At 45.9% G+C, this 16,230-nt stretch overlaps 2 protein-coding genes across 2 annotated transcripts in view; one reads left to right on the top strand and one right to left on the bottom strand.

The window, feature by feature from the left end:
• LOC308590580 (uncharacterized protein) overlaps nucleotides 1-16,230 on the bottom strand; it is a gene marked incomplete at its 3' end in the record, with an annotated part of 68,419 nt that overhangs the window by 1,055 nt on the left and 51,134 nt on the right. The window lies entirely within an intron of this gene.
• Nucleotides 4,868-14,980, top strand: LOC308590392 (NTPase KAP family P-loop domain-containing protein 1-like). Its single transcript, XM_081200415.1, has 4 exons — nucleotides 4,868-5,166; nucleotides 7,762-7,844; nucleotides 9,648-9,806; nucleotides 11,585-14,980. Exons 2-4 carry the CDS (start codon nucleotides 7,802-7,804, stop codon nucleotides 13,084-13,086), a joined length of 1,704 nt encoding a protein of 567 aa, XP_081056541.1. The 5' UTR covers nucleotides 4,868-5,166; nucleotides 7,762-7,801; the 3' UTR covers nucleotides 13,087-14,980.

Here is a 16,230-nt window from a genome sequence, read left to right as displayed (position 1 = left end):
CATGCTTACAGAGCATTCATCTTGATTTGCTTGCACAAGGCTGATGTGGAGGTTAGACAATGCCCACTCTTTCTCATTGCAACTGCCTTATTAAAGCAGCTGGCTTGTTTTCCTGGCAGATCCCTTTCTAAGTTACTCAGCGTGTAAAGCAGCCCACACTCTATGCTTCTGTCTCTCAGACCTCAGAAGAGCATAATGGTCTTAGAATAGCTCTGATCCTCACTTCCAGCGGCATGAATTTCAAGCATCTTCTAGGCAGTGAGGATTCTAAAGACCTGATGTTTGCCATCACACACATCACCCTTCAATGAACAACTGATTAGTTCAAAATTGGGAAAGGAGTACGACAAGGCTGTATATTGTCTCCCTGCTTATTTAACGTATATGCAGAATTCATCATGCAAAAGGCGGGAGCTGGATGAATCCCCACCTGGCAAATAGAAGGGGAAGAAGTGGAGGCAGTGAGAGATTTTACTTTCTGGGGCTCCATGATCACTGCAGATGGTGCCAGCAGTTACGAAATTAAAAGACGCCTGCATCTTGGGAGAAAAGCAATGACAAACCTAGACAGCATCTTAAAAAACAGAGACATCACCTTGCCAACAAAGGCCCGTATAGTTCAAGCCATGGTTTTCCCAGTCGTGATGTATGGAAGTGAGAGCTGGACCATAAAGAAGGCTGATCGCTGAAGAATGGATGCTTTTGAATTCTGGTGCTAGAGGAGACTCTTGAGAGTCCCACGGACTGCAAGAAGATCAAACCTATCCATTCTGAAGGAAATCAGCCCTGAGTGCTCACTGGAAGGACAGATCCTGAAGCTGAGGCTCCAAGACTTTGGCCACCTCATGAGAAGAGAAGATTCCCTGGAAAAGATCCTGATGTGGGGAAAGATGGAGGGCACAAGGAGAAGGGGACAGAGGAAGAGATGGTTGGACAGTGTTCTCTAAGCTACCGGCATGAGTTTGACCAAACTGCGGGAGGCAGTGGAAGACAGGAGTGCCTGGTGTGCTCTGGTCCAGGGGGTCACGAAGAGTCGGACACAACTAAACAACAATAACAACACCCTTCAATGGTCAAACTGGGAAACTTTACTAACAATAAAAGGTAGTTGAAAACTGGCAGAAGGTCAGAACAAAATTCAGAATAAACGTAAGCACTGTATCTCTAAAACTGGATGAATCCTATCCTATTCACTGGTTTACTCACAGGAAAGCAGTGAGATAGTTCATCATAACAGAAGGTCCAGTATGGATGCTTGATGCCCACACTCACAGCTGGGCCATGTTCCTCCAGCCTCATGAGGAGACCTTTGTGGGGCTGGTGAGTGAGAGCCTCGCCCCCTAGGCCAGGTGGAAAGGGCCTTGCAGGGAGCAGCCTTCACGCCCCATAGCTGGGCAATGTTCCTCCAGCCTCATGAGGAGCCTCTTCAGTGGGGCTGGTGAGTGTGGGCCCTGCCCCCTAGGCCTGGTGGAAAGGGCCTTGCAGGGAGCAGCCTTCACGCCCCATAGCTGGGCAATGTTCCTCCAGCCTCATGAGGAGCCTCTTCAGTGGGGCTGGTGAGTGAGAGCCTCGCCCCCTAGGCCAGGTGGAAAGGGCCTTGCAGAGAGCGGCCTTCACGCCCCATAGCTGGGCAATGTTCCTCTGGCCTCATGAGGAGCCTCTTCAGTGGGGCTGGTGAGTGTGGGCCCTGACCCCTAGGCCAGGTGGAAAGGGACTTGCAGGGAGCGGCCTTCACGCCCCACAGCCGGGCAATGTTCCTCTGGCCTCATGAGGAGCCTCTTCAGTGGGGCTGGTGAGTGGCCTTCATTCACACTCACAGCTAAATTTAGCTGTACAAGCAAGCAGAGGTGAACACCAATTTCAAAATCCTGTAGAAGAAATATGGTGTGGCTGTTAGGGTAAACTTTCTACAACTGGTAGTTCATTGATCTGTTTATGACATTCCTATCCCACCTTTTCTCCAAGAAGCTCAAGGTCCTTCTCCCCACTTTATCCTCACAACAACCCTGTGAGGCAGGTTAGGCTGAGAGTGAGTCAGACCCAGCGAGCCTCGTGGGGATTTTAACCCTGGTCTCCCGGGTCTGAGTCTAGCACTCTAACCACTCTGCCACACTGAATCTCCTAGAACCTGGGCATGGTGGTCGTGCGTTCTAGGCTAGCAAAGGTGGTTGCACAGCCATGGAATGTGCAACTGTTTGAACAGGTTCTCTGATCCTCAGCGCATACAGAGCTTTGGTGTACTTACCCTTTTCTAATTTAGTGGAGAATATGGCTTCCAATGAATTCCTGGCAGTAAGTGAACATTTCCAGTAGACTTCGCTCCCGGGGTCTGGTCTAGGTGTGCTGGAGTGGCACAGGCATTGGAAGACAGAGGCATGTGGCCCTGACCATGGCACAGAGCAGAGGGATCTCACACTCAGAGGCTGAATGCAGCCCTCCAGAGATATCTAGCTGGTCCTTGGTGTTAAGTTGTGGGTGAACATATCAGACGACACAGCGATTCTTCAAACAGCTCTTGTTTATTCACAGGCCAGAACTGAACTGAACTGAAGGGTTCAGCCAGCCTGCTTATATAGAGCTCCACTACAATGCAACTGTAACAACTTTCTGTAATTATCCAATCACTGAATGTCACTTTCAATCCCTTATTTGCATATGTGGACCTGAGTGAAAACTATCTACAGCACGGGTGTCAAACACAAGGCCCGCGGGCCAAATCCGGCCCACCAGACCTTGTCATGTGGCCCGTGTAGCCGCCGCCGGCCTTCACCTTTTATTCTCGCTTTTTTTTTTTTTACACAAGAAAGCCGCCTCTTCAGCGCATGCGCGGCAGCCTACAAGCCAGAGAACGTCTGCCCTCTAGCGGCGCCAGCCATTTTACGCAGGAAACCTCCACTTTACATGCATTCAGGAAACCTCCACTTGTTTTTATATTGAGCACATTTGAATATCTACTTGCCATTATTCTGACTATGTTTCTGCTTTCAGAGCTAGTTATTACAAAAAAACAGTAATAATTGAATGCAGTGACAATAATTTATGATAATAAAGAGTGGACACATAGTCCTACAGATACAACCGGCCCTTTGAGGGTGACCAAACTGCTGATGCGGCCCCCAATGAATTTGAGTTTGACACCCCTGATCTACAGTATCCCCCTGCTGGCCCAGGGTGAGACCTTCAGTACAGAACACTTGGGATGGTCCTCAGGCCACCTCCCTTCCCATTCCACCAGGGAACGCCTTCACTGCCCGGCCCTGCAGAGATTTTGCCTGGGTGTGCCCTTGAGCGGTGATGCTTCCTGCATAGAGGATGGAGAGGGGTGTGAGGTGAGGCCTTAGAAAAGAATGAGAGAAGAAGGTGCGTTTGAGGATGTGCTCAGCCCAGGAATCCATTTGCAGGACAAGAGCCGAAATTTGTGTAAAATTGTTTTACACACCAAGCTGTTCCATTTTATTAAATTTTCAAAAGTTTAGTATAGTTCAATACATAAATTTGTCTTTTCCTGACTTCCCATCCCATTTTCTATGGTGTTTGAATTTCTCCCCCTTTGCTGCACAATACCTTCTATTTCTTATACCAGAATTTCAATACTGTATTCTCGAATTCTTTCTGAAGGCCTGATGTTTGGCACCAGCTTGGCTGCAGGAGTTGCCGTAAGGAGGTTTACAAGGCGCCATCCTACTGTCTCAGGGACTCCAGGCCAGATTTGTGAAAAGTTTACTCCATTTCTTCTCCACTGTTGCTCACATCCACTCAATCTGCCAGAGCCTGTCTTCACCGGCAGGAGACGTTCCTACGTCACCAATGGCTTCCCACATGAGAGGGTTCCCAGGGTGTGGCCACTGTCGAATGCTGACAGCTTTTAGGAGTCAAACATGAGAACCGAGGGCAAAACTGAGGGCAGGGTGGAGACCAAGAGTGGACAAACTACCCCAGGAGCACAATGTGTCCCCCACCAGAGGTACTGCACAGTTCTTAAACACTGGGGCAATTGCTTCTCTGTGCATTGTGCCAGTTAGCAGCAATCTTTTCATTTTCAGGTATTTTAAAAAAATATTAATGCATTCCAAAAATGCATTATGAAAACATGCATTCCCATACATACACCACAACTTATAACCATAAGGTAAAGGTAAAGGGACCCCTGACCATTAGGTCCAGTCGTGGCCAAATTTGGGGTTGTGGCGCTCATCTCGCTTTATTGGCCGAGGGAGCCGGCGTACAGCTTCCAGGTCATGTGGCCAGCATGACTAAACCACTTCTGGCGAACCAGAGCAGCGCACGGAAACGCCGTTTACCTTTCCGCTGAAGCGGTACCTATTTATCTACTTGCACTTTGATGTGCTTTTGAACTGCTAGGTGGGCAGGAGCAGGGACTGAGCAACGGGAGCTCAACCCCTCGTGGGGATTTGAACCGCCGACCTTCTGATCGACAAGTCCTAGGCTCTGTGGTTTAACCCACAGCGCCACCCACGTCCCACTTATAACCATATGCGTCTGTAAAACATGGGGTGAGCAGCAAGCTGGTCTTTGGTTTTCTGGAGAATTTGTAAATGAAATAAAGCTCTGCCATTCTCCTGCAAAAGTATCTTTGTGCTTTGTTCCTCTTGCCAGGTATTCAAGTTCACACCTTTTAAGTCCTTCTAGAACGTGATTATAACCACACGTGTTGCCACTGAGAGAAATGACATTTGTGGTTTATCCATCAAGTCCTGATTCTCATTTAAATGCAGATTAGATAACGCAAGCTCCGGAGACTTTGTGATATGCTGATGAGTAATTTTTGTGCCTATAGCTGCCTTTGCCCCCCCCCCCGCCCCAGCACCTAGTATGTTTATGCATATGTGAAAGTTTAACTGGGGTTAAGTACCGTTTCTGCATTATCTTCAAAATGGGTCCCTTAATCTGAGATGCTTTTATAGGGAAATTGCTTACTCCAAGACCTGTTCTCTCCTTGGTGAAAGTAATCCGAACTTCCTAACATTATGATGCAAAGCCATTGCTCAGATTGTATCACGATTAGCCACGCCCCATATGGTATATATTCTGCAACCACCTGAGTCAAAATTTGGTATCTGGTGTTACAGCTGCTCTGCTTAGATATATCTTTCACTGGAAGACTCCAGACAGGTTCAGTCCATGCTCATGCTGACTTTTTACCAGGTAAGTAGTGATTTTTTAAGGGAATAAAAGAAGAAGGGAGGTCAACGTTCTTATCTGGAGATGATTTATGTACCTAGATAGATGCTCCAGCTCAGGACTAGAGCACAAACCTAAGCATGTTTATTAAGAAGTCCTGCAGAGTTCACTAGGATTTTCTTCTTAGGATTGCAACCCAAATTGTTTAGGAACATCTCCCATCTCAAACCACATTTCGAAGCAACATGTTTTTCACTTTGTGTGATGGAAGATTGTGTAGGTTGGATGGGAGATTGTTCAGGTTACAGACGCTTCAGGTTACAGACTCTGCTAACCCAGAAACAGTACCTCGGGTTAAGAACTTTGCTTCAGGATGAGAACAGAAATTGTGCTCCAGTGGCGCGGCAGCAGCGGGAGGCCCCATTAGCTAAAGTGGAACCTCAGGTTAAGATCAGTTTCAGGTTAAGAACAAACCTCCAGAACGAATTAAGTTCTTAACCCGAGGTACCGCTGTATTTACAGTTGGTTCCAAGTTCCAGTTCTCAAGCGATGTTTGGGGTTTACTCAGCATATATTTGTGAAAATGTGCAGGAGACAGAGCACAACAGAGAGGGGAAGAGAAAGTGCTTGAAGAGTTGGATTCTCTCAGTGGCCAGTGGGATATGCCAAGACTACTTTCCTTCCTGTGCCTTAACAGCTGTCTGACTATAAGACTGTCTGACTATAAGAAGTTCAGCAAGTTCCTTCATTGCAGGCTTTTAAGCAAATCTTGGGTGTCTGTCATGGATGCTTTAGGTGAGATTCCTGCTTTGCAGAGGGTTTGGACAAGGGGGGGTTCCCTTCCAACTCTACAATTCCATGATTCTAAGTTAAATATTATCTCCTCTCCATGAATAACCCTGCTGATTTTCTGCCTTTTCTGAATACCAACCTGCAGATCCTCCTTGTTTGATTTTTTTTAAAAAAACCCGTTGCCAACAACTCCTTTGTGGAAGCTGAATGGTATTGTATATCCACGTCCCGAAGCCCCAGGTGGAGCAGGGAGGCTATGAATCATCTCCATTTTCTCTTCTTCCCATTGTTCCCTCCTGTCCAGGGATTTGCAACCATTTGCTCACCGCACTCCGCCACTGCCAACTCAGAAAGGAGCCTGTGAGGGGAGTGGGGAGTGATGGTACCTGTAGGCAGCCCAGTTTGGGGAAGGGGGTATGTGTTGTGAAAGGAATTTTAAGGTCATAGACATATGTTAAATGTTCATAAGTGTACCAACCAAGCACATACATAGATCAGCACAGGAAGACCAACCTGGAACCATTTTGATTCCCAAACTGTCCCAAACTGACCAAATATTTTCTCTGCAAGGTCAAAGGAAAATGGAAAAGCCTCCCCATTGTCTTTACCCTCACAAATCCTGTCTTAAGGGTATGTCTGTGTTTGAATAGGGTGTGAGCCTGTGACATGGCCCAGGAACTACCGTATTTTTCGCCCCATAAGACGCACTTTTTCCCCTCCAAAAATGAAGGGAAAATCTGGGTGCGTCTTATGGGGCGAATGCAGGCTTTCGCTGAAGCTTGAAGAGCGAGAGGGGTCGGTGCGCACCGACCCCTCTCGCTCTCCAGGCTTCAGGAAGATATCCGCCGCCCAGGCAGCCCTGTGGGAGGTCACACAGGGTTGCCTAGGCTGCGGATAGCAGCCTGCTTCTCGGAGCGTCGGGCGCCCTGAAGGCAGGGTGCGCAAGGCTTGGGGCGGCAGCGGACTGCTTGCCGGCATGCAGAAGCTTGGGGCGCGCTGACCTCAGCACGCCCCAAGCTTCTGGATTAGCGCAGGGGTCCGCTAGCCCTGGGAGAGGCGCCGGCTCTCCCACGCTAGCGGAGACCTTGCCGGCACGCAGAAGCTTGGGGCGCGCTGAGCTCCGCACGCCCCAAGCTCCTGGTGTAGCGCAGCGCACCTGGGGGGGAAATAAAAATTTTTTCCTTCATTTCCCCCCCTAAAATCTAGGTGCGTCTTATGGGCCGGTGCGTCTTATGGGGCGAAAAATACGGTAAGTATTTATCACAACAAAAGACTAGCCAGGCTACCCAGGAAATCCAATCAAGTAACCTGCCAGACAGGGGATAAACAACGACAGGAGAAAAACAACATTCAAATTTCTGTTTTAAGACTGCCTTTTCTGTGATGTAGGTATGATGTATCTGAGGGGTGGTCTTAGGTTACACCCCTTCTGTGATGTATGTGATGTTTCTGGGGGTGGTCTTGATCTACAGGGTGGCAATTTCAAAAGTCTTTATAAGGCCTTGCACACCGTTTTTCGGGGTTCCTCCTCTCTCCTGCGTGTGAGGGGAGCACCCTGTTGCAACAGATCAATAAAGATCAAGCTTACTAGCTGCTTTGCTTCTCAATATTCTCTGGTTGTCCTCTGTTATTCTCTCCTACCAATAGGGAACCTATGTAAGGACTCTGTATGGGCTCTTGGATACCCCATAAGGGAAAAAGGGCAGATTTTTGTTTACAACAGTGTGAAGACCACCACTGTCTACCCTTTCTTCAAAGCAACCTTCCGTACAAACTGGGGGCCAACCCACGAGGGAGGTCTATTCATTCAATGTATTTACTTGACAGAGTTGAGCAGCTGCTGAAGGTGAGGCTTTTGGGCACAAAAATGAGTGACAAGGAGCGTCAATCACTGCTGGAAGACCATCCAGGTGTGCTGTTATTACTAAATCAATTTTCTGTGCTTTTTCTGCTCAGGTGCTGGGGTCATGGGGCTCTGGAAGAAGTGGGCCTTTGTGGCCATTTCAGGAATAGTTCCTTTTTTAAAAAAAAGTTTTTATTTATACTTTTTCATGTTTATACATTTAATTAATAATGAATGATTATTATTCAACTATCTGACTTTTGAGAGCCCTGTTTAGGGAAGCTTTTAATATCTGATGAATTATTGTATTGTAATATTTTGCTGGAAGCTGCCCAGAGTGGCTGGGGAAACCCAGCCAGATGGGCGGGGTAGATATACATAAATGCATTTATTATTATTATTATTATTATTATTATTATTATTATTATTATTAGTTTTACAATCAATTGAACATTTCAAAGTTTGACCTCCTTCCCCCCTCTTTCTGCGGTTCCTTAAATTTATTTTTAATATCTTCTGCATATCCAGATTCATTCAATTTGCTCATTTAATTATCTACTTTAAATATATACTCTCATGAAACTGCAGGTTATTACAATAATCCTGCCAATGTTTTTATCTGTTTGCAATTTATCTGTAAATATTCAATCAACCGTTTCCATTCTTTTATAAAACGTTTGTTATTTTGATTTCTTACTCTTCCAGTAAGTTTCGCCATTGCTGCATATTCCATAATTTTTTGTATCCATTCTTCCTTTGCTGGGACCTTTGCTTCTTTCAGTAGCATTCTTGCTGCTGTAGTAGCACGCATAAATAAATTTCTATACAATTTAGGTAGTTCTGTCCCTATAATTCCCAAAAGAAAAGCTGCTTCTTCTTTTTTACAAAACTTCTTTTGAACATCCTTTTCAATTCATTATATATCATTTCCCATTAAGCTTTAACCTTACTGCAAGACCACCACCTTCTTTCTCTTTACATTTCCAACACTTGTTTGATTTAGATTGATACATTTTTGCCAGTTTACTTGGTCGGTTAGATACCAACAATATATCATTTTCATAGAATTTTCTCTTAAACCGTAACATGCTGTAAATTTCATATCCATATTCCACAATCGTTCCCATGCCTATGTTATGACCAACATCTATTGCCCAGATTTCAGGAATAGTTCCTGGCATGAGTTAACCCACAATCCACGGCATTGCATGTCTCATGGGTGCAGAGGGGGCAGAGTTGAGCGGGGGGCTATTTGAGGCTGCTAAAAGGCCAAGCCCCTGGCCCTGTCACCCAGGCATGCCTTGATGGTGGTGTTGTCAGTGTTGGCCCAGCGCCTTAATGGACAAAAACGGAAATCCAACTTGCCCTTGCAGCTCTTCAAAGTGATTCTATTCATCTACCTGAGGTGAGGTGTCCCTAGTGTTAGAGGACTACTTAGCCCATGGGTAGGCAAACTAAGGCCCGTGGGCCGGATCCAGCCCAATCACTTTCTGAATCCGGCCCGCAGGCGGTCCAGGAATCAGTGTGTTTTTACATGAGTAGAATGTGTGCTTTTATTTAAAATGCACTTCTGGGTTATTTGTGGGGCATAGGAATTCATTCATTTTTTCCCAAAATATAGTCCGCCCGCCCCCCACAAGGGACAGTGGACCGGCCCCCTGCTGAAAAAGTTTTCTGAATGAAAAGCATACCAAATCACTCTTATTCTTTGGCGATCACTTGTAGCTGCGTAAGAATGTCTTTCATAAACACAGTTTTAAAAGTGAGTCTGTAAATGCCTGTGGAGGCCAATTCTGGATCCACACGTCCTTCCACATAGGGTGGGGACATAGGTTAAAAATTAGTAACTTCTTTGCTTTATTTCTTCTAGGAAAAGACAATTCTACAGATGGAATCAATGAAGACATTTACTGTGAAGCCCTGGCAAACACTCTAAGACATGTTACGGTACCAGTGACGGTGGGATTCTACGCGCCGTGGGGGCGAAACAAAAGACGACTCTTAGATAAAATTGAAATGGAAATGGAAAGTAAGTACCACCAGTTCCCATGACAACCATCAAAGCCACATGAAAAAAGCCCAGAGAGGGAGGAGGCAGGATGTAAGGAGCGTGGAGCCATAAAATCATAGACTCATAGAACTGTAGAGTTGGAAATACCACAGGAGTCATCTAGTCCAAACCTCTGCAATACAAGACTCTTTTGACCCAATGACCCAGACATTAAGAATCTCCTGTGAATTGGCAAAATACAGGCCCTTTCCTCTTTTTGACGATTTGGCACCCAGGAAGCCAAATGTTTGGTGCCAGGTAAATGCAATATTTAGTACGCAGAAGCAAAAATAATTTCTAAAAGTGGCATAGTCATCTGTCTTCTTCTTCTTCTTCTTCTTCTTCTTCTTCTTCTTCTTCTTCTTCTTCTCCTTCAATCCCTCGTAGCCGAGGAAGATTGACTTCCATAAACATGGTTTTAACAAGGAGTCCGTAAGTGACTGTGGAAGCCAATTCTGGATCCACACATCCTTCCACAATGGGGACATTGGTTTCCGGGCGGGAGTTGATCACGGTGTGGATTTGCCAAGCTGTTCCTTCCTCTGAGCACGTTTCTCCCTTGCGTCCTGAGTTCAAGTGTCTTCAAAGCCCATGACACCTTTGCTAAAGGCTGTTCTCCAACTGAAGCGCTCGCAGGCCAGTGTTTCCCTGTTGTCAGTGTTTATACTACATTTTTGTAGATTTGCCTTGAGACAGTCTTTAAACCTCCTTTGTTGACCACCAGCATTACGCTTATGGGCCACACACGTACGCAATCTAAATATAGACAAAATAAAACAGTGTAGATTAAATATAATGTGCTCCCGTCCCAAACCAGCTTGTTAGCCAGCAGAAGGAGGCAGCCACCTTGGGTGGAAGAATTCCAAGGCGTGGTACTCCTGCCGGAGAAGCAAGAAATAGCCGTGGTCTCTGGGTTCCCATGAGACCTCTCACAAGATCCCACTGGAACCCAGAAACTGCAATCAGGTGATCCTTCAGCAGGGGCACCCTCCCATTTTGCTGCCCCTGACCAGCACACTACAGTGGTACCTCAGGTTAAGTACTTAATTCGTTCCGGAGGTCTGTACTTAACCTGAAACTGTTCTTAACCTGAAGACCACTTTAGCCAATGGGGCCTCCTGCTGCCGCCGCGCCGCCGGAGCATGATTTCTGTTCACATCCTGAAGCAAAGTTCTTAACCTGAAGCACTATTTCTGGGTTAGGGGAGTGTGTAACCTGAAGTGTATGTAACCTGAAGCGTATGTAACCTGAGGTATCACTGTATTATTATTAAGCACATGCAAGACACTACTAAACCTTAGGTGACCTAAATACAATCCTGGTAACAACACACACAACGTAACAGGCTGTTTTTGACTATGTAACTCCTATTTCAAGCACAATTCAACCTATAATATCTCACAAAGTGTAATTCCATAGACCAACACATCATGCAAACAGAACATATCAAGAGAAATTAAAGTCCAATGGATGGTCAGGAGGTAAAGTCCATTCGGTTCCTAAATTTGAATACTGTCAATATTGGTTTAATCCCTGGTATCTCCAGGTAGGGCTAGGAATGTCCCCTGCCTGAAATGCTGGAGAGCTGCTGCCAGTCAGTGTAGACAATACTGAGCTACATAGGCCAATGATCTGATTCAATATAAGGCAGCTTTATATGTTCCTAAGGGATGACCACAAAAAGGCCCTCCCGGTCCTCTGACCTGCAGCAAATGTTGCGCTGGTACAAATGTTGTGCTTCTTCCTTTATGTTACAGAGGGGGAAAGTAACAGGAAGAGCGGATGGAGAAATGGAGGAATGTGTTCTCAACTTTGGCTGGCTTTGCGCATGATTTTTTGTTACCCGGTTTCCGGTTCCAAAGAGATCAAAAGTCACAGCACGCAAGAAGTCGATTCTATCCGGTACATCTTCATCGATTTTGATGCCTGGGAGTTTGTAGGATGTGACCGTATCTGGGCTGGCCTTGTTACTACGCTGCTTGATGAAATTGAAGGAAAGAATAAGTTTCATTTTAGCCTTTTTAGGGCCTTTGATTGCAAAGCTATGGAGAAAGGTGAGAAAAGGACATGGTTTTTTAAAAGAAGGAGGGGGCTGGTCATTCCCATTGTATCAGGTTTGCTTATTCTTTTAGCGGCATGCAGCAACCTAATGAAAGATGCGTTCCAGGAGATCTTCGGATTCGTGGCTATAGCAGGGAGTCTTACGTTGATTTCTCCTGTAATACTTGCTTGTAAAAACTTCTACTTCACATTGAAAAAGGAACTTCTGACAGAAATGGACAAAAAGGCTCTCAGTGCCCAGCTGGGCTTCATGCACGTTGTGAAGGAAGAGGTGAAAACAATCACAAAGTTCCTCCAGTTCCTGGGATGGATAGAGAAGCGAGAGATTCGGGTGGTCCTGAAGATCACCAATTTGGACAAGTGCACTCAGGACAAAGTGGTAGGTGTTCTGGACGCCATCAATATACTTCTTTCCGACAAGGATGCCCCATTTATCTCCATCTTGGCTGCCGATACAAGCATCCTTGTGGAATGTATCCAAAAAAATAAAAACACGAATGGCTACTTGTACTTAAACCGAATTGTGTCCTTGCCCTTCTCCCTGCCGCAGATGACCCCTAAGGATGAAGAAGTCAACAATAAGGAAATTATATTTATCCGTGATCAGTTGAAGAATCACAGGTACCTCCCAGGGAATTCTGCCGAACTGAAAAGGGTGCTGAGCACAGTCCTGACCATCTGTTCCATGACCAAGGTGACATCAGAGACTGAAGCCGAGCATAGAGAAAAAATAAAAGTGGCGATAGACTGGGTTGTTCTTGCCAACTGTTGGCCTTGCCGCCTGAGCTGGATTTTGCAGTGTGAGGAAGATAATCGACAGCAAAGAAAATTTGAGGAAAGCCAGGCAGCAAACCCAAATGTGAGGCAGGGCAATGGCAGAAGACACCAACAAGGGACGCAAGCCGAGAAAACGTTACTGCAAATTTACAACGACCACGAGTCAGAATTGGCTGAGTATGCTGCGAAAGATAATATACAAAGCCTCCTGGAACTTGATGGAGATCCTGATCTTTTCATGAGCTTCTTGGTCAACAAGGAGAGGAGTTTCACAGCAGAGAAGGTCAGTTCTTTTGCAAACCTTCTGCTCAATTTGGATTACTCTTTGAAAAGGCCATTTGAGTTGCTCCGAGGTCGGAGGAACATACGGAAAAGTGAGGAACGACAACAAGAGCTGGCAGAAATAGTCACCAGTCTTTGAAAAAAAGTACCAGTGGAGATTTGTGGAGAAATGTATGACCACCCAAAATATTTTATTTGCATTAACCAGACAGTGATTCTTAAGATTCATTATCAATATATTATCAATACCTTGGTTCTCAAACTTAATCCGTTCCAGAAGTCCGTTCCAAAACCAAAGCATTCCAAAACCAAGGCGCACTTTCCCATAGAAAGGAATGCAAAATGGATTAATCCGTTCCAGACTTTTAAAAACAATTCCTAAAACAGCAATTTAACATGAATGTTACTATCTGATGAGACCACTGATCCATAAAATGAAAGCAATAAACAATGTACTGCAGTCACACAATCAATCAATCAGTAGCTGAACACAGTCACAAAAACAAAACAAAAAAGCCACAAAACAAAAATGCAAAATAAATAGCAAAAACAGACAAACCTCAGCGTAACACTCAAAACAGAAGTGTGGCACTCAAATCGGAAGCGTAGCACTCAAAAAGGAAGCATAACACTCAAAATAGAAGTATAGTCCAACCCTCTAACCACCACACCACACTAGTTGTGTTCAGAGGTTTTATCCCTTATGTGTTTGTTGGCCTGGGCTCCTTTGAGAGGAAGGTGGGATATAAATTAAATTGCCGCCGCCACCGTCTTCATTAAGGTGTAGTAACAGCAGCAGTTTGCATCTGGGCAAACCATAGTTTGACATGCTTTCTTTTGGCTACAAACTAGTGCTACTTATGGCAGGTTTTTGGCACTTGCTTAAAACATTTTTGTTGAGGTAAGCCCATCCAGGCACATAGATTCTGATGTCTTTTCTGTTCTTTTCTTGTTAATTTGAATGGCTTTTGAACGTTGCTTATTGATCGTTTTAACATTACTGATAAACAGCTTAGAGATTTTACTACAATCAAGGGGTATATAAATTCCGTGAAACAAATTAAACTGAGAAATTAAACAACCTACATTTAAATAGAAATGTCACATAGCGTAAGGTAAAGGATGTATGGCATTAAATGTTTGGGTTTATAGATATTAGCATTTATTACAGGCTTCCTCAACCTTGGCCCTCCCATTGTTTTTGGCCTACAACTCCCATGATCCCTAGCTAGCAGGACCAGTGGTCACTGATGATGGGAATTGGAGTCTCAAAACATCTGGAGGCCCAAGTTGAGGAAGCCTGATTTATTAGAACTTGTACGTTATAACTGGGATGTGCTCTGAGACAGTCTCAGTGTGTATTAGAAAGGAGTACTGTAATGGGTTTGAGGTGTTTAATTAATACTGATGTGTAAAGACTGCGTATCAGACCCTGAGAATGGAATCAAGACCAATGGACCGCCTTCTCCTGGTATGCCCCCCAGAGGACCTTAAGGTCCATGAATAATCATAGTTTAGAGGTCTTGGGCCCTAAGGAAGTCAGATTATCCTCCACCAGGGCCAGGGCCTTCTCAGTGATGGCTCCGACCTGGTGGAATGCTCTGTCCCATGAGACCAGGGCCCTGCAGGATTTAACCTTCTTCCGCACGGCCTGTAAGACAGAGCTATTCCGCCTGGCCTTTAATTTGAATTCAGCTTGATCTTTTATTTCCCTTCCTTCTCTCCCCCTCCCCTTTTTATGACGATTACCTGCTCTGGGATCCCACAGCTAATTCTCCCCTGGTCTCCTCGCTGGCCTAAATAGGACAAATTTAGCCAGCTAGACCTGGTGATCATCTAATGTTTATTGGATGGATTTCCCCCTTAAATTCATTTTTGAATTCTGAATTTTTTGTTATTCACGTTTTATACTGTATTTTGTGCTGTTTTTTTGTTTTGTTTGTTTTTGCATCAATTAAGTGTTTTAAATTTGTTGTTAGCCGCCCTGAGCCCAGTTTTCTGAAACAGGAAGGGTGGGGTATAAATACAAATTTATGTGTGCAGTGGTGCCCCGCAAGACGAACGCCTCGCAAGACGGAAAACCCGCTAGACGAAAGGGTTTTCCATTTTGGAGGCGCTTCGCAAAATGAATTTCCCTATGGGCTTTCGCAGCGCGTCTTCCCCACTGTCCTCGGACCTCCTCCGAAGGCTGGCGGTGGGGCGGAGAGATCTTCTCCCCTTCGGATGGCTGTCCTGAAGACTTGCGGTGGGAGGAGGGTTTTCCTTCCCACCGCCAACATTCAGAATGCTGTTCTGAATGTTGGCGGTGGGGAGGAAAAACCCTCCTCCCACCGCAAGCCCCGGGAACAGAGGAGAAGCGCTGCGCCCCTTCCCCTCTGTTCCCGTACCTGTCCTGAAGGCTTGCTGTGGGGAGAAAAGCCCTTCCCCGCACCGCCAGCCTGGCAAGCGGGTTCCATAGGAACACATTGATTGATTTTCAATGCATTCCTATGGGAAACCGTGCTTCGCAAGACGAAAAACTCGCAAGAAGAAAAAACTTGCGGAACGAATTAATTTCGTCTTGCGAGGCACCACTGTATTGGAATAGGTCTGTGGACCTTCTTCTGAGCATCAACGGGCTCTGACAGGCTCCGTTGCAGGGCTGCCTCCACCTTTGCCTTCACACACGTGGGTCACATATTTCTCCCAGGAGGAAGAGGCAGCCCACCACCCGTGTGATGGAGGTGGAAGCCCTGTGAATGGAGCCTGACAGAGGCTGACTCTGGCTCGCGAGGAGACCCCCTCCCTCAAAAAAGCCGAAATATAGCCTCTTTGGGCTCTGAGGTGGGTCTTCTGAGGGAGGGGCATCCCAGCATATTTTGACGTAGAAAAACCCACTGCCACTAACCTTCACTTCATCTGAGAGCAGCAGGCTGGCTTGGAGAGCGCAGGCCAGGCCAGGCGGCAGACAAAGCTTTCCTCCCTGGAGGGGGGGGGGGTTTCCTAAAATTAAAACTGGAATTTTGGTGATGTTTTCTATCACTCAACCGAAATATCTCAAGGACCACCTCAATCATCTCAAGCCCTTCTTCCTCTGCAAGGCCTCCAGAGGGCAGCAACGCCAGAACGGGGCCTTTACTGCGGTGGCTCCCCATTTGTACAATGCTCTCCCCAGGGAGTCTCGCTTGGCGCCTTCCTTACATATCCTTAAGCGCCAGCAAAAATATTTCTCTATTACCAGGTCTTTGGCTGAGTAACATGTTTGTTTGTGGGTGTGGGTGCTATTGGTTTGTTTTTGTTTGGT

This window comes from Podarcis bocagei (genome assembly GCF_964188305.1).
Source record: "Podarcis bocagei genome assembly, chromosome: 7".
Lineage (NCBI taxonomy): Eukaryota > Metazoa > Chordata > Lepidosauria > Squamata > Lacertidae > Podarcis > Podarcis bocagei.
This window is presented reverse-complemented; position numbering and strand designations above follow the sequence as displayed.